Source organism: Hyperolius riggenbachi, chromosome 5 (genome assembly GCF_040937935.1).
Source record: "Hyperolius riggenbachi isolate aHypRig1 chromosome 5, aHypRig1.pri, whole genome shotgun sequence".
NCBI classification, from domain to species: domain Eukaryota; kingdom Metazoa; phylum Chordata; class Amphibia; order Anura; family Hyperoliidae; genus Hyperolius; species Hyperolius riggenbachi.
In genome coordinates, this window is record NC_090650.1 from 30,668,682 (window position 1) to 30,695,142 (window position 26,461).

General features: G+C 46.5%; 1 protein-coding gene across 3 annotated transcripts in view; it reads left to right on the forward strand.

Annotated features, from left to right (window-relative positions):
* Nucleotides 1–7,826: 7,826 nt before the first annotated feature.
* LOC137518075 (micronuclear linker histone polyprotein-like) overlaps nt 7,827–26,461 on the forward strand; it is a 74,389-nt gene continuing 55,754 nt past the window's right edge. Inside the window, exons 1-3 of one of the 3 annotated variants that reach the window (XM_068235339.1) lie at nt 7,827–7,970; nt 19,385–19,468; nt 24,877–24,957. In XM_068235339.1, coding sequence (XP_068091440.1) covers nt 7,869–7,970; nt 19,385–19,468; nt 24,877–24,957 — 267 coding nt within the window. In that variant the 5' untranslated portion in view covers nt 7,827–7,868. The remainder of the gene's footprint in view (nt 7,971–19,384; nt 19,469–24,876; nt 24,958–26,461) is intronic. The other 2 variants (XM_068235337.1, XM_068235338.1) reach the window with 2 other exon arrangements.

The following is a 26,461-nucleotide window of genomic DNA, read 5'->3' on the forward strand; positions in this document are numbered from 1 at the left end:
ACACTAAGGAGGGTCTTAGGTTTAGGCACCATTAGGGGGGGTCTTAGGGTTAGGCACCACCAGGGGGGTTCTTAGGGTTAGGCACCACCAGGGGGGTCTTAGGGTTAGGCACCACCAGGGGGGTCTTAGGGTTAGGCACCACCAGGGGAGTCTTAGGTTTAGGCAGTAACAGTGGGGTCTTAGGTTTAGGCACCACCAGGGGGGTCTTAGGTTTAGGCACCACCAGGGAGGGTCTAGGGGTTAGGGATAGGTACAGGGAGGGTTCTGTGTGAGAGTAGGGTTAGGTATATTACAGTACAATATACACCACCAGGGGGTGGTTAGTGTTAGGAACAACCAGGGGGGTCTTAGGGTTAGGCACCACCAGGGGAGTGGTTAGGGTTAGGCACCACCAGGGGGGGTTTTAGGGTTAGGCACCACCAGGGGGGTCTTAGGTTTAGGTACCACCAGGGGGGGTCTTAGGTTTAGGCACCACCAGGGGGGTCTTAGGTTTAGGCACCACCAGGGAGGGTCTAGGGGTTAGGGATAGGTACAGGGAGGGTTCTGTGTAAGAGTAGGGTTAGGTATATTACAGTACAATATACACCACCAGGGGGTGGTTAGTGTTAGGAACAACCAGGGGGGTCTTAGGGTTAGGCACCACCAGGGGAGTGGTTAGGCACCACCAGGGGGGTTTTTAGGGTTAGGCACCACCAGGGGGGTCTAGGCGTTAGGGATAGGTACAGGGAGGGTTCTGTTTGAGAGTAGGGTTAGGTATAGTTTTATTAACATTTTTGTAATACATAATAATTTTTTTAACCCCGTGGGCCCCCGATTGTATGGGGGCATTGGGAAGCCTCCCCGTGGCGCTCCTGGATAGTGCTAATGTGGCATGAACTAATTCCCGCAGGGCGACTGCTTTGCGGTATTCGTTTTTTGACCCTGCATAGTTTGGCGTGCGAAAGCAAATGTATATTTGCATAAGCATTGCCTCATGAATAGCCAATTGAGCCAGATTTGCAGAGCCAGATTTGCTAGGGTTAAAACTTGGTGTTAGAGCACGCATACATTTTCCTCAGGTAAGCATTTTATATATATATATATATATACATATATATATATATATATATATATATATATATATATATATATATATATATATATATATATCATCATTATAAACAATATTTTCAGATTTTATTATAAGAAGAAACGATAAATGAAGATTATTCACAATAAGATACAATTCTAACGAGTAAACTTATATTAACCTATTTTGGCTCCTGGACGTAGTTTCTACGTCCAGGAACCATGCGCGCTCCCGCGGCCGATCGCGCGCGTGCACACGCACTCCCGGCCGCGGATTCGGTAGCCAGGGAATCAATGTATCGGGCTATGGTGCCCGATCACTGATTCCTCTCCCCCGCTGAAAAAGCGACAGCTTCTCTCGGAAGCTGCGCCTTTTCTGGCCGTTCCCTCTCCGATGAGTCACTCTAAGCGCGTGCTACACTTAGAGTGACGTCATGTAAACAAACTCATAATAGTCATAAAAAATCAAAAGTAATACTACACCTGTAAGAAAAAATAAATAAAAATGAACACACATTTACATTATAAATCTATTGTTTACCCCCCACCCTCCCAAAACTACCCAAATAAAATGTTTACTATAAAAAAAAAAAAACCATTACAATAAAAAAAAAAAACATGTAAATATTTACCTAAGGGTCTAAACTTTTTAAATATCAATGTAAAGATGAAATATTTCTATATTTTTTGTATTTTAAACTTGTAAATAGTGATAGATGCAAAATGGAAAAAAATGCACCTTTATTTCCAAATAAACTATTGTCGCCATACATTGTGATAGGGACATAATTTTAACGGTGTAATAACCGGGATATATGGGCAAATACAATACGTGCGTTTTAATTATGGAAGCATGTATTATTTTAAAACTATAATGGCTAAAAACTGAGAAATAATGAATTTTTCCATTTTTTTCTTATTCTTCCTGTTAAAATGCATTTACAGTAAAGTGGCTCTTAGCAAAATGTACCCCCCAAAGAAAGCCTAATTGGTGGCGGAAAAAACAAGATATAGATCAGTGCATTGTGATAAGTAGTGATAAAGTTATAGGCTAATGAATGGGAGGTGAACATTTCTCACGTAAAAACAACGGAACCTGAATGGGTTAATGATTTTTTAACAAACTTAATTATAAGTTTCACTTTTTAAAGAGGGAAGATTAACGATTGAACAATTGCCGATTTCATACACATTATTTAATGATTTATAAATTTGTAAATCGTTATTTGTAAATATTTCTATAAACGATATTTTCACCCCGCGCCCTTTTTGTCCAGGCGCCCTTTTTGTACATACGCATTACTAGGGTAGATTGTCATTTAATGTCTAAAACAGTCACTGCGCCACCTAGTGTTGGACAAACCAGTCTTGTAAGCAGGAAAATCGTTGCTTACATTTTTTTTAATAACAAATTGATATTATTTTTTAGTATTTATATAGCACTGACATCTTTCGCAGCGCTGCACAGAGTACACTGTCCCATCACTTCATTGTCCCCCAGAGGGGCTCACAATCTAAAACCGTCATAAATCTAGTGTATGTATCGTAGTCTTGGGCCATTTTTTTAAGAGGAAGCCAATTCACTTATCTGTATATTTTTGAGGTGTGGGAGGAAACCAGAGTGCCCCGAGGAAACCCACACGGACATGGGTAGAACATACAAAATCCTTGCAGATAGTGTGTTGTGTCCCACATACATGGACTTGTGTTATGATGTTCATCAGCTAAGTTTGCCTGTAGCTAGTTTGTTCCTCTCCCTTCCCTGTAGTTTTGTTCCACCCATGTAGCCAATGGCTACTAGCCACTCCTCCCATAGTCAGTATCTCTGCAGACAAGTATCTGTAACTGTAAGCATGTGCTGCATCTTTCTCTCTGTACCTGGTAAAGCTACTTCGTTTTGACCTATGGAATTTGTCACTGTAAGATCTACACTGCAAGATTAAACCTCTTCAAGATCTTTGTCTGTGTTGTCCATTGAGTCGCCTATCTGTGGATACTGCCCTTATGTAAGTTATTGCCATTCCACTGGGACTTGGGACAGTCTAGGGATCAGTAATTACATAGCCACAGCAGTTAAAACAGAATATACTGTCCTTGCTGGGATTCAAACTGAGGACCCAGCACTGTAAGGCAAGAGAACTTACCCCTACGCCACTGTGCTGCTCTATTTCTTAATTGCAAAATGTCTGCCTTGGACAGCTATTTTGCTGTGGTGTCCCTTTAGATATGGTATGTACTACTTATCTATTATGCAGTAATGTTTTGCAACTTGCCTTGAATCATTAAAGAGAACCCGAGGTGTGTTTAAAGAATGTTATCTGCATACAGAGGCTGGATCTGCCTATACAGCCCAGCCTCTGTTGCTATCCCAAACCCCACTAAGGCCCCCCTGCACTCTGCAATCCCTCATAAATCACAGCCATGCTGTGAGGCTGTGTTTACATCTGTAGTGTCAGTCTCAGCTGCTCCCCCGCCAATCAGCAGGGAGGGAAGGGATGCAGGCGGGGACTGGAGTTCTGCAGGAGGCGGGGAGAGCAGCAGACTGACACTATAGAGATAAACACAGCCAGCTCTGACAAGCTGTTTGTCAGCAGCATGGCTGTGATTTATGAGGGATTGCAGAGTGCAGGGAGACCTTAGGGGGGTTTGGGATAGCAACAGAGGCTGGGCTGTATAGGCAGATCCAGCCTCTGTATGCAGATAATATTCTTCAAACCCACCTCGGGTTCTCTTTAAAGAGGAACTATATTGAAAATAATGTGTATGTATGTATATATATATATATATATATATATATATATATATATATATATATATATATATATATATATATATATATATATATATATATATATATATATATATTCATTTATAAGTTGTTTAGTCAGTGTTGCCCATTGTAAAATCTTTCCTCTCCATCATTTACATTCTGAAATTTATCACAGGTGGAAACATCTTTATTGCTGGCAGGTGCTGCTCTGCGGAATGTTTGTTTTCGGGAATGAATTCCAAAGCCAGTGGAAATAATTCCTGGTCTCCCAGAATGCTCTGGGAGGAGAATTACGCAAAGCTAGACAGCCTATCATCACTGGAAGGGTGGGGCCACATACTATACCAATATATAGCAGTAGGAAGTGCTTCTGATAATGAAACCAGGATATAAAACATAAAAGTGGGTATCCTGAATAATTTAATAATTTTGCATTCTACTATATGTCACTACAGGGCCTCTTTAAAGAGTAACTGTCAGGCTGCAGAAGCTAATTTAAACCTCTATTCTCCTGTGTTAAACAGTTTAGACAGAAGCCAAAAAGGCATTACTAAAGATAAAAATCTCTCTTACATTTGATGTGTGCTTATCAGCAAAGCTAAGCTCCTAAGGAGGACGCAAGCCGCATTCCATACTGCAAAGCATTCTGGGGCCCTCCCCTCGGCTGCTAATGAGACTACAGGATCGAGTTTCAGCAGCTTCTAACTCAGTCCAGCCACAGCACAGATAAATCTCCGGGCAGAGTACACTGCAGGAGTCCGCTATTGTTCCTAGCCACATGGCTCATTAATATTCACTGCGCACTGTGTTATTCTGTACGAGCTCCTCTGTGATCAGGAAGCAGGCAGGACATGACGACACATTTGGCTTCACAAACATGGAACCTGCCATGGGCTGTCAGGAGCATCATTCTCTGCATATACTATATACAAATTCTGTGAAATCCAAACGTGGACAGTGAAATGCATATGTAATGTAAGTACAGCCAATCTTTAGCTACTGATATATGTGTTTATTTTCTCTGAGACCTTATACCTAACAGCTCCTCTTTAAAGAGACACTGAAGCGGAAAAAAATTATGATATAATGCATTGGTTGTGTAGTACGGCTAATTACTAGAACATCAGTAGCAAAGAAAATATTCTCATATTTTTATTTTCAGTTATATTTTTTAATAACATTGCATCGTTCTCTAATATTTGCAATTTCCACACTACTCAGCATTCTAAATGATTTTACAGAGCAGGCCAGTGAACTTTTGAACTGTCCTCTGGAGAGAAAAAGAAATTACAATGACTGACAGTTGAGATAACAAGCTTCAGAAGACAGAGCTCTCTGCGACTTTGAAAGATAACAACTGGGGTTTCTTAACGCTTCCTGTACTGGAAACAATATTGGACTTCTTTCTCTGCTCCTAATGTTTTATTTCTTAGCTGTACTACACATACAAATCTATACAAATCCATACTACACATACAAATCCGCAGATACAATTAATTGTAAAGTGCAGCAGTATAGGGCAAGTATAAGTAAAAATGCATACTGCTGCACTTTACAATTAATTGTATCTGTGGTCACTCATTTTGTGCTGCTACACTACGGCACCTTATTACTAGCAATATTTTGCACTACATAGTTAGCACTCTGCACTTGATTGCTTCCTACACTAAATTGAATTTTTCCTTAGGCTACAAGATGCACTGACTTTTTTGTGGATTTTTTGACGCTAGGGTATGTCAACCTTGTTTTAATTGTGCAACCTTATATCCAGTGTTTATATTGTAAAAATGTTGCATACAATTTGCATGATACTACATACTTAGTTAATTTTATGTGGCTCGCTACAGCAACGTCTTTTGTCTTTGTCCACAGTTTGTCCCCTATCTTATTGCCTGATGAAGCGGGCTGTGCCTGTGAAACGCGTTGCATCTTTTGGGGTACCAATAATAAATGTATTTGTTTAATTCAGACAGTATTGTGAGTCTGCTTTCTGGAGGTAAGTCCACCACTGCCTCCCAGCAAATTTTACAAATTTTTTTATTACCTTTTATCCTGCTGGCGCCTCTGTTCTCTTACGATAATACTGTGTCCACCCCTGGTGGAGGGGTGACCTACCCCTACGTTCCTGATCTACAGAGAGCGACATCTTAATCCTGAGTGAGGACAGGTCTAATCTCCTCACCTGCATCTACAGTGGTTGCCTAAGAGGTAACCCATGTTTGTGAGTATATTCATCTCACACTTAAGCTGGCCACTAACAGTCCAATTTCTAGCGAAAAATCGTTCGAGCGATCAGAAATTCTGATCGGATGAAAAATCGTTCACTACACCATCAACTAACCAATCTTTGCTTCCTATCTATCACGACCACCAAGAAAATCCAAATTTTCGTTCGATGAAAATTCATTCGGGTGACATTTTTTTCACTCGTTCATAATCGATTGTGTCCACCAATGGAGATTATTTACAACCAATCCGATCAGAATTTCTGATCGCTCGAACGATTTTTCGCTAGAAATTGGACCGTTAGTGGCCAGCTTTACATTTATCCACGGTTTCCAATACATACTACACTATATTGGGCTCTCTGTGTTTCTTATTTATCTCCTCCTATGTGGTTTATAGCCCCCCCCCCCCCCCAAATCTGAGGGGTACCACTTCAAGCCCCCAGGATCAGCTTAGGCCCGGTTCGCATTAGCGTTCCCTGTCCGAATCCGCCTGATCGGATCCGGACCGTATACTGTACAAATGGAACGTACGTTCCGCATAGCAATGCAAAGGCTATGCGCATGTTCACACGCGTACGTTCCGAATAGTACGGAGCCGGACCGGATCCGGACTCCGGACACTTTTCCAAAATGCGCTATTTTTTGGTCCGGCTCATCCGGCCCATGCACCCGGACCGGAGCCTGACTGCACCATCCGGAAATAGAAACCAATGGGAAACGGAAGCACAGAACACACAGGATACAAACACCTGACGTTCTACCCCACTTCCTATGCGTATTCTAGCGGCGATTGTGGATGGGGACACATGGGCAAGCATTTTGGAGTGGAGCAGCAGTGACTTTAAATGTGCTGGAGCTGTTTGGCAGTATGTCGGAGGTGGAGGTGAGGCCTATACAGCGGAGGACCTGATTCCACAGGTGCACCTTCTGCTGACCTCCCAGACCCCAAATTTTTTATTTATTTCTACTCTCTTTTGCCAAACGGATCCGGATCGCATCCTGATGTACACCTGATGCAACCTGACCGGATCCGGATCGGATCCAGATCAGAACCGTACGGTTCCGATCCGGTCAGGTCATCCGGTCCGTTTGGCAGAGAAACGCAAGTGTGAACGGGGCCTTATCCTTTTGTGGAGTGCGACCAACATACGGTTCCTGCCCATACCTGCTTGGAGATGGTTGTTCTCCACAAGCGCTAATTGGATGGTTGCCCAGATGTGCAACCCATCTTTGTGAGTACCACTAGCTTTAAATTGCCTATATTATTACGTACTACACCATTTGGGCTCATGGTGACTCTGTGTGCTTTTCCATGAGGTGTACCTTATCCACTACTTTGACTTTGCTTGTATGGACTTGAAGTCAGAATGATGTTGATGTGCAGAAGTAGCTGTTGTTCTCTTAACAAAGGTGGAATTTCACACTGAGGTGGGGTGGTCGGGGGAAGACTTTGAAGAATGAAGATGAAAGGCTCCTCCGACAGTTGCAGATGTGAGCACATTGTAATCTAACAGTTCTTGTTCTCGTTTCCCGACTTCCAATCACGACCTCAGCCCGAGAATCCTGTGCAGACGGTTTTCCCTGTATCTCGAGTCCATGGTAACGTCATGTTACAATTACATATTTGTTATTCTTGTGCAATCATCCATTGCCCCCCCATCTGAAGGCACAGACACAGGGGGTAGCAGAGAGGGCGGGGGAGGGAGGAGGTCCCACAAAGGGGTGGAGGAGGGGGAATCTGGAGACTTAGAAGAAGTTTTTTCCTCTCATTGATATAGTGGAGATCTGACTGGTGGTCCACTATGAGGGCTCTCCTGATATGGGGGTGTTTCACTCTCTGCATCCTGGCAGTGGCTGTGTCTTCAAGCGACCCCTCTGAGTCTGGAAGGGATGAGGGGCCCCAGGTGAGTGAGATCTCTACAGGTCAGCAATGGAATAATCTATATAGTAGATACAGTATATATCTGTTGGGAGGGAGATGGGACAGAGCAATGTTCTGCAGATCTCTAGAGAGGCCAGTAATGGGATAATCTGCAGAACATATAACATGTATCTGTCAGAACTTAGGAGGGAGTCGGGTCAGAGCAATGTTCTGCAGATCTCTAGGGAGGCCAGTAAGGGGATAATCCGTAGAATATACATTATGTACATGTTGGAAAGAAGACGTTACAGAGCATTTTCCTGCAGATCTCAATACAAGACAAATAACATTTATATTGTGCTTTTCTCCTGGCGGATTCAAAGTGACAGAGCTGCAGCCACTAGGGGCGCTGTCAGTAAGCAGCAGCAGTTTTAGGGAGTCTTGCCCAAGGACTCCTTACTGACAGGGCCAGTTCTAGCTACAATGGGGCCCCAGGGCAAAAGTAACTTGGCGGTCCTCCTAGCAATGCCCTTCTGCAAATTCCGAGCCAACTCTCAGGACCCCTCCCACCACATTCCCAACCACACAAAATCACTAGGTGACCATCATGTGTCCCCAAAAGCATTGCTGGGGACCCCGTTATTCTTCCCCTCCTTTCCCTTACAAATGCAGGATATACGCACATTGGGGTCTTACTTAATCCTGGTAGGACAGAGGAGGCAGCACCATGCTCTACACTCCAGACTTCTCCCCACAGTGCCTCTCTTCCTCATTCCCTACAGGCATGTATGGGCAGAGGCGTATCTAGAGGGGTGCAGGCATGGCTTGTGCCATGGGCGCCCATGGCTGCCCCTTCCTCCCACATGCTTCACCACCATACTGAGAAATGCTGATCGTTACTTATACTTGGGGGGCTAACTCTAGCAACCTATACTGGGGGGGGGGTTACTTATACAGGGGGGAGAGCACTCATCTAATTACTTATGCTGGGAGGGCAACCTAAGCTGGTTGACTACCTATACAGTAAGGGCTACTTCTGGCTATCTAGCCTAGGGGGCAACCTCTGGCTACTTTATACAGGGTGGCTAACTCTGGTGACCTACACTGGGGTCTACCTCTGATTAACAATACTGGGGGGCTAATTCTCACTGGGAGGCACATCTGGATATCAATACTTGAGTAACACATTCAGTATGCATACGGGGCACAATTGGATATGGTGCGCAAATGGATATGGGGCGCAGTTTCAGTGTTTGCCGTAGGCGCTATATGACCCAGATACACCCCTGTGTATGGGGTCACCATAGATGGAGGGGAGGGTACACACACCTTAGGGGCCCCTATAGACTCTGGGGCCCCAGGCAGTTGCCCCCTTTGCTTCTATGTAGTCGCCGGCCCTGCTTACTGAATAGGTGCTAGCTTACTGAACAGGAAGAGCCTGGGGCTGCCAGTAATGGAATAATCTGCAGGATCTATACGATATGTATGGGATTGTTTTTGAGTGATCATCGTATCATTTAATCAGTTTTATTGGGGTGATATGTTTGGTGAGTTGGGGTACATATTTTTATAATGCAAAATTATGTCTTTTTGAGAAATTTTCAATAAATCGAAAAAAACTTCCTAGTTAATTCAATTGCAGTCGATTGACTTTTTGTGAATTTGCAGTGTGCAGCTTATGCTGGTTTTGTGCTTGGTGGTGTGTCTATACAATATGTACCTGTCAGTAGCGAGACAGGATAGAGCAATGTTCTGAAGATTTCTGGAAAGGTAAGTTTGGTAAAAGTAGACTAAAACATTGACTTTAGGTAAAGTTTTAGTGCAAGTCTTGTGGTGTAGAAAGAACTGGAACAGGCAACATTTGTAAACTACCGATTAAGGCGGATATCCAGCGTAAAACATTATCTACGGATCCTCATCTCGAGTTATAGTGACCTGCCGGTTCTTCACCTTGTGAATCAGTTCTGAGGCTCTGTGTCCCCCATCTTATGGATCGTAGCCCCACACCCTGCTGAAAAATCCATCGGGGTGTGCCTCGTTCACCTACGTACTGTTGTGCATCCGGTCCGCTGCCGCTGCCACAGGGCCGGTCCACCTATTGTCTCCACATTTGCGTTCCACCACCACTGTTGATGGAAATTTATGTAGCTTATACATAGAGCATATGCTTGTTGGAAAAAGTGAGTTTTGATACATATATCAAAAGTTGGAGAGTGACGGATGTGTTGTGCATTCCAGAGGAGGGGTGCAGCACGTGAGACATCTTGAATACGTGAAAGCTTTGTAGGTTAGGGTTAAGAGTTTGAACTGGATCCTCTGGTTAATTGGCAGCCAATGAAGAGCTTGACAGAGAGGAGCAGCAGAGGAAGAGTGAGAAGAAAGATGAATGTATGGTACTGCCCATCCAGCTCTCTATGCATGGCAGTTTCTAGGCTAAATTTCACCCATGGCGAGGGTGTAAAAATCGCCCACTATGGAGCCAAGTATAGGTGCCCGCAGTATAGGTTAGCTACGTAGGTGCCTCCAGTATAGGGTAGCCCGTATAGTTGCCACCAGTATGGGTTAGATAGGTAGGTGCCCTCAGTATAGGTTAGGCAGGTGTAATGATCTGCTCTGCTGTCTGCACAGGCAGACAGTTTTTTGACCATTTTTTAGGTCTAAGTGCTGCAGGTCTCTGGAAAAGAGACCTGTCTTCACTCTGCAAGTTTCAGAGTTACTCTGCTGGTGAGGAATTTGCATCCACTTGTCATGCAAATTGCTTAGCTGCTTCCTTTGATGGCTTGCAGTATAAATGCCATTTCCTCCCAGAATCCCCTGCTGGTCATAGAGGTTTGTTCCTGCTAACTTACCTGGAGTCTCAGCCTTTGCTAATATTATCTTAGAGTAATTCTTGGGGAGTGCTCCTTGCACTCCTATTTAGTGCAGTCAGGTTTGTGTTTAATTTGTACTGCCTATTCTGTCTCATCTGTTGCGATTGTCTTGTCGCCAGTGGCGGTCGATAGGAAATCGTTCTGTCTGTTGGGATCGCATGCGACCTAGTGGTAGTGGCGGTGGTTCCTTCTGTACTCTGTCTTAGGGATGCAAGCCACAGCAGTGGTTGCTACTGGTTGCTCCATCTGTCTGTCTGTCTGGATCGCATCCGCCTTAGCGGTAGTGGCGGTGGTTCCTTCTGTACTCTGTCTGGGAGTGTGGGCCAGAGCTGCGGTTGCTACTAGTTGCTCCTTCTGTCTGTCTTGTCTGGAACGAACGCTTGCTGTAGGCTCGGTGGGGTAACTGTTTAGCAAGCGTTCGCGTTCTCTATTCATTTTCGTGTTACATTGGTTAGTTAGGGTTGGCGCGTTTTGTCTCTGTTGCGCTTTTCGTGCGGAGACCGCACCATTAGCGTGTTTTGTCGCTGTTGCGCTTTTCGTGCGGCGACCGCGCATAGCAAGTGCGCTTGTTATTTTCCTTGGCGTTCTGATCATTGTTTGCTGTGTCTTTCTTTATACACTTATGCTCTGTCTTTACTCGGTCTTGTGTCACTGTTGGCAATCGACATTCTTGCGGTTGCGTTCCCGCTTGGTTTCCGCTGTTGTGTGTTCCCCATCGCCGGGTGGCGACTAGATTGGTGGACACACATACATTCTGTCTCTGTGCTCACTTTCCCTCTACAGGTGCTTTGCACCACAGCTGGGTTCTGTTATTTTATACACTTGTGGAGGATTTCCGCAGTGTCAGCGCACCTCTTGTGCGCTGACCACGGAGATAATTCCTCAATCGTTACAATAGGTAGGTGTCCGCTGTATAGGTTAGATAGGTAGGTGCCTGCAGTATAGGTTAGATAGGTAGGTGCCTGCAGTATAGGTTAGATAGGTAGGTGCCTGCAGTATAGGTTAGGTAGGTAGGTGCTGTGACGAACATTACGGGAAAGTCGTGCGCGTAATCGCCAATGATTTTCGTATGGTCCAGCCATTACTGTCAGTGCTGTGTAACTGTACAAAAAAATGCCCTTCCTTTCTCTTTCCCCCTCTGAGAGCATTGCAGAGAGTACAGTAACCTTCCCCCACGGGATCAGTGAATAATGGCGCACAGCGCCTACGCATAAAAATGGCGCCGCATTAAAAAGATACGCTTATCGCTATTTATCGTTAGTACTGCATAATAATGGCGCACAGGGAAAAAAGAAGAAAAACGGCACACACTAACGTTATTTATCAATAGTGGCACACACTAACGTTATTTATCAATAGTGGCACACACTAACGTTATTTATCAATAGTGCCCTACATAAGCCAAATTGCAGGCGTTATTTAACTTCAAAACGGTGAATGGATTTAATGTAACACTGTCAAGGTTAGGGTTAGGCACCACCAGGGAGGTCTTAGGGTTAGGAACCACCAGGGGGGGTCTTAGTGTTAGGCACCACCAGGGGGGGTCTTAGGGTTAGGCACCAACAGGGGGTCTTAGGGTTAGGAACCACCAGGGGGGTGGTTAGGGTTAGGCACCACCAGGGGGGTCTTAGGGTTAGGCACCACCAGGGGGGTCTTAGGGTTAGGCACCACTGGGGGGTCTTAGGGTTAGGCACCACTGGGGGGGTCTTAGGCTTAGGCACCACCAAGGGGGTCTTAGGCTTAGGCACCACCAGGGGGGATCAGGGGTTTGGGATAGGTACAGGGAGGGTTCTGTGTGAGAGTAGGGTTAGGTATAGTACAGTACAATATACACCACCAGGGGGGGGGTCTTAGGGTTAGGCACCACCAGGGGGGTGGTTAGGGTTAGGCACCACCGGGGGGGGGGGTTTAGGGGTTAGGGATAGGTACAGAGAGGGTTCTGTGTGTTAACGCTAAATAACGATAAGGCTTTAACGCTAAATAACAATAAGGCTTTAACGTTAAATAGCGATAAGCGGCAAACGGATTAGCGGCAACACTGTGCGCCATTATTCACAGGCGCCATTTTCAGATGGATGCCTCCCCCACATCCTGTGTCAGGAAAGAATGTCACAAGTGGCCAGCTCCCCTGGGCAGAAGCCATTTGGTCACCCAGCTCATGTTCCCCATACCAGCTCAAACTGGTTGAGGTTCAAAATTCCCTCCAAACTCATAAGCTTCAGACAAAGAGAACTTTATGTATTAATAATTCAAAATGGGGTTGGCACAGCAAGACAAAAATTACATTTTCTGATATCTAGAAATCAGTTCTATCAGTCACCTAAAGTGCACTTTTCTAGCTATCAGGAATCGGTAGAGAAACCTCTTTATCCGGCCTGCGTAGAGCGAATGCGACAGACTAGGCATGTATTGCCTCGTTTAATACAGGGTCGCATGCCGCTTCTGAATATAGTCTCGGATTTGCGATACACCAATCTGGGGCGGAGTCACACAGATTATTAATAAATTGGTACATTTCTTGCTCTGAGTCTGAGGGTGGCAACCTGGCTTCCAGGAGATAACCCTGCCTTAAACACACCTACTTTCCAGGTAGTGACAGCCCAGAACTCAGGTCCTATAAAAAGTGGGGCGGGACCAAACCTGCCCAGTTCTCCAATTTTCATCGACCAGGAAAGTCCAGGCATGTGCTGAAGGAGAACCCGGCGCATGCTGTGTACAAAGGACTCTTAACCTGAATGCCTACTTTAAACTGGACTATTTTTCTTCATTCTTCAAATGGACTGCTCAGCTAACTAAGTAAGAATTTTCTGATTTTATTCCCTTTTATTTTTAAGCTCTGTGTGTATATGTTAATTGGTGTATATAACTGTATGTAATGCATTTTTGTTATTAAACGTTTAAAAATCGTTTAGCGGTTATGACCTGTTGCTGAACATACACAATCGTACCTATTCTCCTGAAACCGCTACCCTGTGTTTAATAGAAGTATACCTTTATAACCCGCATGCGAGAACCCGGCCCAGATATAACGATCTGACCCAGGTTCCTGCACACTGCTAGGGGTTACTAAAGCGTTCTTGAAGTCCTAGTATAATTACAGTAGCGGGCTGTGTAACTCGCTTGGTGCCAGATCTTTGAATTGTTTGTGTGTGGTGAATCCGTTAGTGGCAGAACGCTCCCTTCGCGAGTCAGTTCATCAAATTGCGAACGCGGGTTACCCTTTGTGATGAACAAATGACCGTGTGAGAGGATTTCTGACGCTGATCGATTTACCCCATCCGCAGACCGGCCTTGCGGTCTGTGACAGGTGCCTGCAGTATAGGTTAGATAGGTAGGGGCCTGCAGTATAGGTTAGATAGGTAGGTGCCCCGCAATGGCGGGGGGAGCGGACATAGCAGTTATAACTCACCTTCCTTCAGCCGATCCCCGCAACCTCATTCTCCTTCCTTTCCCGGCATCTGTTGCATATAGTAACAGCGCCCTCTGTGACGACATGCGGTCACGTCATCACAGGGGGCGCTGTTATCATGTGACGGGTGCTGGGGAGGAAGGAGATTGAAGCTGTGAGGGATCGGCTGAAGGAAGGTGAGTTATAACTGCTATGTGCGCTCCCCCCGTTGCTGCGCCCCCCCTCCCGCCGCTCAATCCAGCGCCCCGGGCGATTGCACGCTTCGCACGCCCATAGAAACGGGGATGTCTCTATGCTGCAGGGGCTGGCCCATCAGCACAGCTCCTGGAGGGTGAGGGGGAAAGGAAACTGCTGCACTGGCCAAGGAAAGGTGGTCAGCACATTTGAGGTGCAGTTTGTTGAGGGTACCTATGGACCCGTGTTTGTGACAGGATGTGCAGGTTTAGCGGAGAACAGAGTTTTTAGGGCTCCAGAACTTCTGATTTGCTGTGATGTTTCTGTTAGGGCTGTGGAGTAGGAGCAATTTTGGGTAACTGGAGTTGGTGGTTTCAATAAACTGAGGAGTCGGATGATTTTTGAACCAAATCCATAGCCTTTGTAAAAATTGGAGTCGGAGTCGAGGTGTCAGAGCAGTTTTGGGTACTGTCCTGGAGTCGGAGTTAGGGGTTTCATAAACTGAGAAGTCGGAGTCGGGTGATTTTTGTACCGACTCTACAGCCCTGGTTTCTGTGTTCATAGCCATGTGACCACTAGGTAGCAGTGTCAGTATGACCACAGTGGTGAGTGACAGTTCTGGTGAAGCTGGTGGATGGACAGTTGTGCCAGGAGAAGAAATCAGGAATAACGTTTCCAGTTCATTTTATCGTATATCGTAGCTTCATACCGGACATTCCAGAGATTGTTAACCAGGTATACCTGTGTTTACTAAGGAGGCGTGTTGTCCTGTGTGTGGGGGGAAACCTGTTCCTACATGTCACCAGAGCAACAGTGCAGAAATCCTAAAGGAGAACTCTGTTTCTAAAACAGCTCTATTCCTTTTGTAGTCAAAAGATCATAGGGTCAGCGGAGAATTGTAATTTTGGCCCTGTACAAAGCAATATTATCTTACAGAATAAGCAGCACAGTTTCGGACACCAGTTAAAGAGAGTCTGAAGCGAGAATAAAACTAGCTTTTTTCCTTATATGCCCCTGCTAAAACGCTGCTATCCCGCGGCAGAACGGGGGTCCTTTACCCCCCAAATCCCCTCCGTTGTTCCCGGGCAGCGCTTCCTGCTTGATGCAGGGCTAACAGCCGCAGCCCTGCCTCTCAGCACGTATATCAGCGCTGATCGCCGCCTCTCCCCCGCCCCTCTCAGTCTTCCTTCACTGAGAGGGGCAGGGAGAGGCGGAGATCCGCCGGCTGATAGACGCGCATGGGGCAGAGCTACAGCCATTAGCTCTGCCTCCATGAGCAGCAAAATCTACGACCAAGTTGGTCGTGGATTTTGCAGGGGGGGATTTGGGGGGTAAAGGACCCCCGTTCTGCCGCGGGATAGCGGCATTTTAGCTGGGGCACACATGCCCCTGCTGAATATAAGGGAAAAGTGAGTTTTATTCTCGCTTCAGAGTCTCTTTAAAGGACAACTGAAGTGAGAAGAATATGGAGGCTGCCATATTTATTTTCTTTTAATTAACACCAGTTGCCTGGCAGCCCTGCTGGCCTATGTGACTGCAGTAGTTTCTGAATAACACCAGAAACAAGCTTGCAGCTGATTCAGTCAGATCTGACAATATGTCAGAAACACCTGATCTGCTGCATTCTCGTTCTTTGGCAAAAAGTATTAGAGCCAGAGGATCAGCAGGATAGCCATGAGCGCTGTAAAAACAAAGTAATTAACACCGTTGGGACTTGTGCAGGAGCAGGGTGAGCCGTTCATCGGCTTCATCCTGCGCCCAAATCTCCTGGCGGCTGAATCATATGTATGCGGATAGCCAGGCATCTGGTATTGCTTAAATGGAAATAAATATGGTGGCCTCCATAGCCCTCTTGCTTCAGTTGTCCTTTAAGTAATTTCTCCCACACGTTGACATCGTTCCTCCCCTTTTTTCAAAATGTCCAAAGCCAAAATAATAATTTTTATAGAGTCAGACTCAGAAGAGGCAGGAGCCTGGCTATCATTTCTGTCCAAGATCAGCTGATCGTTAGGGATGGTGTGTGAGATGCTAATCATTTAAAGTTGATACTAATCTTGTGCAAATTTAAAACCAATTACCAAGTCAATGGGCTTGCTTACACTTAAATGCAAATTACGCATGCGGGAATAAAACATACAGCATTGAGGATTAGTTACATTGGCAAAACGTGTGCGTTGTAATGCACAGAAAAGCCCATACTGTAGTACTCGAAAATTTGTGTGCAAAAATACATTTTGATGCAGGCAAGTGTGAACTCTCCAACAATCGTCAAATCACGGATAAGTCCACACTTTGGTGATAACCACATGTACCACATATACCAACGTATACTCACTGCACTTACAGCATAAGATGGTGCGTGGCTGAGGTGTGTTTTAACATCTAAAATGTTTAGTGATAGTGGTTGCCCTTGGTGACCAGCATTCGGCACCAGTGATCCGAGGACCGCACTTAGCAGCTTGACATTCACACAGCCGTAGCAGATATAGATGTGGGCCCTAGACGTTTGCAAGCAGTGAAGGAAACTTATTGGCTTCCATCAGAAATACGAGGTGTTCATATCATCAGCATTTTTTGTTACAGCCGCAAAATAAGAATATGAATATCACGGCAGATTACGGAAAAGTGATACCTACCTGACGGTAATTTTCTTTTCCCGATGCTTACATATCGTCACACCTGGGCGGGACATTACCCAGGTGTGACGATATGTAAGCATCGGGAAAAGAAAATTACCGTCAGGTAGGTATCACTTTTCCGTAATCTGCCGAGATGTAAGCATAGGGAATACGGAAAATTGATACTCACCTGACGGTAATTTTCCTTTCCCGATGCTTACATATCGCCACACCTGGGCGGGACATTACCCAGGTGCAGTGTTGCCAACCTCGAAAATACATTTTTACTGACAAAGCACAAAAAAATTACTGATAGAACACTTTTTTTTACTGACATCTAATATTATTGAAATTCAATGAAAGATATCACTCATGCGCCCCACGTGCAATACACCAGCAACTACGTGGGGCAAGAATGAGGAAGAAGAGTGCAGTGGCGGACACCGAGCAAGCGGGCGTGTCTGCAGATGACGTAGGTGCTATAAGTGAGGGCTTACACCCTCCTGACAGGACGCAATGCCTTTTTTGAATAATGCTTGGGCTCTGGTATCTTTAAAGGGACACTTAAGTCTCTGTAAAAAAATGAGTTTTACACACCTGGGGCTTCCAGCAGCACCCTGCAGCTGTATCGTGCCCACGCAGACTCCATCAGATGCTCCTGGCCCCGCTGGCAGCCACTTCCGGTTTCGGCGACAGGAGATAGGCCGGGAACGCGAGTGATTCTTCGCGTTCCTGGCCACAATAGCGCCCTCTATGCTGCTATATGCTATATATGCTATAGCAGCATAGAGGGCGCTATTGTGAAGTGGCTGCCGGCGAGGCCAGGAGCATCTGATGACGTCTGCGTGGGCACGATACAGCTGCCGGGGGCTGCTGGAAGCCCCAGGTGGGTAAAACTCATTTTTTTACAGAGACTTAAGTGTCCCTTTAAAGATACCAGAGCCCAAGCATTATTCAAAAAAGGCATTGCGTCCTGTCAGGAGGGTGTAAGCCCTCACTTATAGCACCTACGTCATCTGCAGACACGCCCGCTTGCTCTCGTCCTGCAGGCCTGCGCTTTCCACAGACCTGGGCAGTTCCCTTTGCAGTTCACGCTGTGAAGACGCGCCGCCTGGCAGGACGAGAGCGAGCGGGTGCGTCTGCAGATGATGTAGGCGCGGGCACAGGGAGAAGGAAATCCCTGTATTAGCATGGGGTCGGGAGCCACTAACAGGGGTTAGAACAGGGGAAGAGAGGCACACAGGAGGAAAAGAATGGAGCGACAAGTGAGGGCTCACACCCTCCTGACAGGACGCAATGCCTTTCTTTGAATATGCTTGGGCCCTGGTATCTAATCTAGGCTACATGAAGCAAAAAAGAAAGTACAGCTAACGTAAGTGAAAAGAGCAAGTGCCAAGGCAACGAGGCATCTCTCTTATATATACAGAGAAACTTCCAGTTTACCAAGTGTTACTTAGTGTCTTCCCACTGTGGGTGTGCCGTGGGTGTGTTCTAAATGTCAATCACGTTAGGAGCTTTCTATTGGCTTCCATGAATGTGATGGACACAGGGCCGTGGGGGGCTGCCGAGCTGGAGGGGTAGCGGGCAGGACGGGGTATTGGGCCTAGCAGTGGGGAGGGGGGTCGGACCTCCCCGTCCCTCGCCTGGGTCCCCCGATCTGCGCTCCCCTCCAGCTTTAAATCGTTAGGAAGCAGCCGATAGGAAGAGGCACGGGCGGGGGAGGACTCACCTCTTTCGCGTTCCAGCGTGCGCTCCACTGACGTCACTTACTGCAACGCCGCCCACTGTGCGGGTGCCGCTCCCCCAGAAGTGAGGCAAAAGGTTCACCCCGCCTCATGAGCGGGCCGGCCCTGGATGGACAGCATACCCACATACCCACTATGCAGGTCTGGGAACACCAAGCCATATTTGGAGTTCTTCCGGATTTCGTTTCTGTTTCGTTTCCAGAAAAATGAAAACCTGACGCTCTTTACCCTGATAGTGCCGGGCAGTCTGTACATTTGAACAGATAAAACTCAATGGCCATCCACAAAGCATGATGTACCAGTAAATGATCAGAATTATGTTTCACTAGCATGTGTCTTAAGGGAGAACTCTGAATATAGTCTTCTGCGGAAAAGTGGTTCTTGAAAGTAAATGAGGGCATTACGTTGCAGGAACCTGGAATTTTCTTACAACGTGCTCACATTCGAGCCATGGAGTTCCACTGAGAGAAAACGAGGCAGTATTCCCAATGGGGAAGCATAAGGGTTTGTCACCATCTTCACACAATTCCCGGATGTAATGTAACTTTCCCTGGAGTGTGAAGCTTCTTCATTGGTGGATAAATGTCTTGTGTTGAGACTGAACTCCCCACAGGCTGATCTTGTCTTGTTTTCTCTTCCAGAGATTGGCTGCATTGGTTGGAAAGGAGAATGGAGGCCGGAGAGAAGAGCTGAGCGATTGGCTTGCAGACTCTCCATCTGTAGCAGTAAGTAGTGCCACACTTCCTGTTTAGTGCCTGAAAATAAGTCACATGACTAGCAATGGGAATTGCCTCATCCTACCAGCCAATCAGAGAGGTCTCTAGGCATGCATGTACAGAAATTTTCCTTCCATTTTGTCAATAAAATCTTCCTAGACCCCCCCCCCCCCCCCCCCTTACTCCCATCATATCTGATTCACTTACATTCAATTAAATCATCCATTTGGGGCAATTTATTGATTGAGAGTGTGATTGGTCGCATAGTGTTCTGCACAGGGGTGTAACTAGAGGAGAGCAGCACCTGTAACCGCAAGGAGGCCCACACCTGTAGGAGGACCCCAACTTCTACTTCAGTGCCTCCAATGAGTCCATCCTTCAGATCAGATTGTTGTGGGTGTGAAGATTACGATGTCCTCACTTGTTTAATGCCCTTTGAAAAATGGGCTCCCTGGCTGTGAGGTTCAATAGGGGTAGGCAAGGGAAACAGAGTGAGCATTGGCGTCTATCGAAAGAAGGCGCACAGAAATGTAGGCGCCCAGTAATGGCGATAGTAAATTATTGGTATTTAATACCAATATTTTGCTATTAAAGTGTAAAATACAGGTATTTTATACTATGGCTAAACCCAACCCTACTCTCACACAGAAACTCCTCCTCCCGACACGTAACCCAACCCCCCCCCCCCCCCCCCAACACCCTAACTGATGCCTAACCTTAACTGTCCCACCAAACCTCCTACCTGACTCCTAACCCGCCCCCCCCACACACACAAACTTCCGACCTGACACCTAACCCTAAACCCCCCCCCCCCTTGACAAACTGACTACCTGACGCCTACCCCCCCCCCCACAAACTAACTACCTGACACCTAACCCCCACCCCCGCACAAACTAACTACATGTTGCCTAACATCCTTCCCACACAAACTTCCTACCTGACGCCTAACCCTTATAACCTGCCCCCCTCACCGCAAGAAAAGTAAACAGAAATTCCTCGGGTGCAGCCATAGACTCCTATAGTAATATCGGCATTGATCCGTAATTTGGGCACCTGATAAACGGGCACTTCGGGAATCAATGCTGATATTTCTATAGGCACCTATGGTGCTAGTGGGTGCCCAAATTGCCCCCCGGGAGGGAGTGGGGCATCAAAGTTTTGCTGGGGGGCTTCATGATTTGTAGTTACGCTCCTGATCAAGCACTTCAGCTCTAGCGGGCCAGTCAATGATCAATACATTTCTGCTGAATCCAAAATGAGAGTGAATGGGAGGTGCAGTATGAATCAGTCCCTATCTGATCTATTCCCAATAAGGGTGGGATCAATTGGCTTGCCTTACTGGGCCATTATTGGATGTGTATGCCTAGCTTAGGCTTCCTTGGTGGCCTTCTCTCCGTGCCTGCAGTTACCGCTGGCTTTTTGGGTTGTGTATGATCTGCTCCTGAAAGCATCAGTCCCATAGTAGCAAATACTACTATCCCCAGAGAGTCCAGACAGAAGCAACACTTATCAACATTTTTCAAAGGCTCAGCAGTTATCTTGTCCAGAGATCCAGCAGTGTTACCAGCTGCAGAGTGTACAACGGTAGTGCTAGACTCATACACATTATCATATCTCCCAACTTTTTGAGATAAGAAAGAGGGACACTTAAGCCACACCCCTAATTACGCCCCTGGCACACCCCTAGTCATGCATACCGTAGATTTCATAATAAAAATATGTTGTTTTAGAATTCAAACCACGCGCTGGTCCTTTCTATGCTGGTTTATTATCCTTCATAATAAAGGGAACCTGTGGCGGCTTGAATCGGTGCCTTTATAATTATCTGGGGTTTATTCCAGCCCCATGAGGTGCCTGGGGTCCCTCACCGTCCTCTCTGTTATCTTAGAATCCTTCCCGGTAGACTGGCCGGCCGGACTCTTCAGTGCATGCGTGGCTTAGGCCACCTGGGCACCCCTGGGCGAACAGTGTTCGCCACTGTTCGGGTTCTGCAGAACATCACCCTGTTCGGGTGATGTTCGAGTTCGGCCGAACACCTGATGGTGTTCGGCCTTTTAAGTTCGGGTTCGCCTCGAACTACTAATTGGCCGCCGAACAGAGCCCCTGTTCGGCCGAACAGGGCCCTGTTCGGCCGAATACTGCCCCCCTATGGGGTCGCAGGCATAAGGGGGGAGCATGCCCCGATCGCGGGGGGGGTCGGAAATTCCCCCCACCCCCTCCGCTAGCGCTCCCCCCTCTGCCCGCTTCCCCATACAAAAGTTTCAGGAAGTACCGGTCCGGTGGTAGTGGGCGGTAGTACCGTACTACTGCTGAACCGCCCGCTGCCCGGCCTCCCTCAACGCGTCACTCTCCGGACTCCTCCTCCTCAGTCACTCACTTCACAGTGCCGCCCACTGCCAGCCACCCACTACCACCGGACCGGTACTTCCTGAAACTTTTGTATGGGGAAGCGGGCAGAGGGGGGAGCGCTAGCGGAGGGGGTGGGGGGAATTTCCGACCCCCCCCCCGCGATCGGGGCATGCTCCCCCCTTATGCCTGCGACCCCATAGGGCCCCCAAAAGCAGGATGTTCGGGGAGTTCGGGGTTCGGCCCGAACATGCCGAACATTGCGGCCATGTTCGGCGAACTTTCCCGAACCCGAACATCTAGGTGTTCGCCCAACACTACGTTCTGCGCCTGCACAGTAACATCAACTCAGTGTAAAGCAAGCACCCAAGGAGGGGAGAAAAGATGGATGTGCTATGGCTTGCAGCGTCTCTGCACTCCAGACGTTTCCAACGATTCCTCCACAGTCAAGCCAGCACCATCTGTAGTATTTAAAGCTCTTTATTCTTTAAAAAGCATGACAAGCTTATCACAGCGACAGCAGCGCTGTTTCGATCAACAGATCTTTCTCAAGCTGTACAAAGTTATGTCACATTACTTTGTACAGCTTGAAAAAGATCTGTTGATCGAAACAGCGCTGCTGTCGCTGTGGAAGAAGCTTGTCATGCTTTTTAAAGAATAAAGAGCTTTAAATACTACAGATGGTGCTGGCTTGACTGCGCCTGCACAGTACACAGTACTGTACACTGTACTATACAGGTGCAGAACGCTCCTGGATACAGGAGCACAGCGGGGTGTGTGTGACTAGGCCACACATGCGCAGAAGCACACGACTGGCTGCAACTGGCCAGTCTACCGGGAAGGATTCTAAGACAATGGTGAGGATGGTGAGGGCCCCCAGGCACCTCATGGGGTTGGAGTAAGCCCCAGATAAGTATAAATTAAATAGACCAGTATAAGCCATCTTAGGTACACTTTAACATGTGAAATAAGGTGTGTGCATATATATATATATATATATATATATATATATATATATATATATATATATATATATATATATATATATATATATATATATATAAGGATGAAAAATGAAGTTTAGAGTCAAACACATTTCAGGAGAAAAATACATATATTCACATAGATTTGTGCATCAGTCCTGAAAGAGGAACACATGAGGAAGAAAGGGGCACAGAGGGACAGGGTTCCCAAAGAGGGACCGTCCCTCCAAAAAAGGGACAGTTGAGGGCTATGCACATTATTTTTTTTTATTCATATAGCGCCAACATCTTCCATAGCGGTGTACATAGTGCTAGACAAATAGTGGGGAGCATAGATACATGAGAAGTTCAAAACTCAATACAATGAGGACATTCAGCAATACAAATACGTATTTAGTTGATGTGTGGTTTGTAACATCACCAATACTAAGGGCCCGTTTCCACTAGAGCGAATCCGCATGCGTTCTCTGCATGCGGATTCGCATAACCAATACAAGTGGATGGCCCTGTTTCCACTTGTCAGTTTTTTCCTGCGTTTTTCTGTGCAGGATTTTTCTGCACGGTAGAGCCTGCAGAATTCGCCTGCGTGAGGAATGCAGGCGATTCGCAGGCTATGTATTTAATAGGGAAAACGCGCATGCGTTTTTTGCTGCGATTTCGCGTGCGAATTCGCATGAAAACTAATGTAAATTGAACCAGGCAGTGACATGGTTAAATTCGCATATACCCTGCCTATACGAAATCGCGGCAAAAAACGCACGCGGAATCGCATCCGCATGCGATTTCGTCAGCGGTGGAATCCCGGTGATTCGCACCGCACTAGTGGAAACGAGCCCTAATATGTGTTCATATGATAAATTACAGCAGAATAATAAACAATAGGAGTCCCTGCCCTTGCCAGCTTACAATCTATATGGTAGTGGGTGGAGACATTAGGGAATGAGACACAGGGGGTAGTGGATGAGGCTGTGAGCCTCCAATGCTACCTACAGCAAATTATATGCTTGTCTGAACAGGTGTGTTTTGAGAGAACGTTTGAAGGTTTCCAGGTTTGGACCGTGACAGACAGGCTGAGGCACCTAGTTGTGGACATCTCAGTTGGGAACCTAGTGTGTGTACAAGTGCCCACCAATTCCGCTTCAAGAGAAACCGTAACCAAGAATTGAACTTCATCCCAATCAGTAGCTGATACCCCCTTTCCCACGAGAAATCGTTTCCTTTTCACAAACAGATCATCAGGGGGCGCTGTATGGCTGATATTGTGGTGAAACCCCTCCCACAGTGTGATGTCAGGACCATGGTTCTGACATCAAACTGTGGGAGCCTTGTTGCATTGTGGGAAATAACAGCTGTTTCCAACTGCCTAAAAAGCAAGCAGCATCTCCTTCCACTGACATCACCTGCCAGCAGTAAAAATGTCACCATGTGATTAATGTCAGATTGTAAATCAGGGAGAGAAAAGATTTTAAAATGGGCAAACTCTGACTAAATCATTTATACATAATTGTAAAAATGAAGCACTTTTTTATGACATTATCTTCACTGGAGTTCCTATTTAAGGGACCACTCCAGTGGAAAAAGTAAGCAGTTACAATCTGACAGAGCCAACAGGTTTTGGACTAGTGTATCTCCTCATGGGGGATTCTCAGGGTTTTCTTTGCTTTCAAATGCATTTCCTGTAACAGCAGTTTAACTGCCAAAATTAGCAAGATACCAGCCAGCCTCCCTACTCAAGTGTGCACTATTGTGGCAGTTAGACTTTGGAACTGCCAATCAGGAAATGCTTTTGTAAACAAAGAAAACTCTGAGAATCTCCCATGAGGAGATGGACTAGTCCAAAGCCTGTCGGTCCTGTCAGATTTTAACTGCTTACTTTTTTCGCCGTTGTGGTCCTTTACTAAACCAGCATGTCAGTTTGCAACTGTATTAAAATTTGCCGAGCTAAGATTTGCTATCTTACTTAGGACTTGCTAGCATCTCTATTGTGTCTGGAGATTATGTATGAGTTGCACTCACCCAGCTGCTAAACCGTGCTCATAGCTGCTCAGAGCCATCAAGTCTGCTATCTGACCCCCTCTCCTCGTTCAGTTGCAGGAGGCCCGAACTGGCACCCCTCGGAAGCTCAAACGGAGGAAGTGTGTTGGCTGCTTCACTGCACTGATAGTCAATGTAGGTGATGCATATAATAGCGCAGAGGATTATGGGTAACGATGAGCCCAGGTGTGACCAGAGTGATCCCAGACAGTGGTGGTCTCAAGACAGAAGACTGCTGAGCATGTGGAGGCCTCACTTAAAGGACAACTGAAATGAGAGGGATATGGAGGCTGCCATATTTATTTCCTTTTAAGCAATACCAGTGTCCTGGCAGTCCTGCTGATTCTCTGCCTCTAATACTGTTAGCCATAGCCCCTGAACAAGCATGCAGCAGATCAGGGGTTTCTGACATTGTCAGATCTGACAAAATTAGATGCATGCTTGTTTCTGGTGTTATTCAGACACTACTGCAGCCAAATAGATCAGCAGGGCTGCCAGCAGAGGCGTATCTAGAGGGGTGCAGGCATGGCTCGTGCCATGGGCGCCACAGCACTATGGGCTCCACGACTGCACTCCTCCCTCGTGCTCCACCACCTTACTGAGGGATGCCTCTCAGGTGTTTGTACCTGCTATCACTGGAGGACATCTCTCGCTACCAATACTGGGGGAGGGGGGAATTGTACTGGGGGGACACCCCTAATTACCTACACTGAGTGGGCTACTTATACTGAAAGACATCTCTCACTACCTATACTGGGGGGTAATTATACTGGGAGGACACCTGTCACTAACTATACTGGGGGGCTACTTATACTAGGGGACACCTCTCATTACCCATACTGAGGGGATACGGGGGGGGGGGGGGGGGTACTTATACTGGGAGACACCTGCCACCATCTATACTGGAAAGAGGGGTTACTTATACTGTGGACTGCTTATCTCTCATTACTTATGGCGTAATTTCAGTGTCTGCCATGGGTGCTATATTGCCCAGATACGCCCCTGGCTGCCGGGCAACTGCTATTGTTTAAAAGGAAATGCATACGGCAGTCTCCATATTCTTCTCTCTTCAGTTGTCCTTTAAAATCTAGTATTACGGAGGGAATGGTAGGTAGATGGATGGGAGAGGAATGATGGAGGGATGGACGGTGCGAGGGATTGGTAGATGGACCAACAGATGATTGGACTTACTACTGGAGTCCTAGCTTTTGGCGGTGGCCTCTGCTCCTCCTGGAGTCTGAAAGAGGATGAAATAAAACACCTATGATTAAGTGTGGAGTTTCTCTGCTCCTGCAGGAAGGATGGTGCAGTTGATCCAAAATATATAATAATATGAGTTTGTGTGAGACCTACCTTGTATGTGAGACCACCATTCCTCTGCTGTCCATACAAGCATACCTCCCAACATTTTGGAAACAGAAACCAGGACACTTAGGCCACACCCCTAAAAACACCCCCAACACACCCCTAGTCCTGCATACCATAAAGATTTTTTACGAAAACTTTTTTTAAAATCAATAATCTGCAATTCATAGTAAATAAATAAACCCTGCCCATGGGTGGGGAAGAGGCGAATAAAAAATGATCGAGGCGCCAGCCGCCAATGCGAGATGCGGGCATCACATACAATACTCCCTCC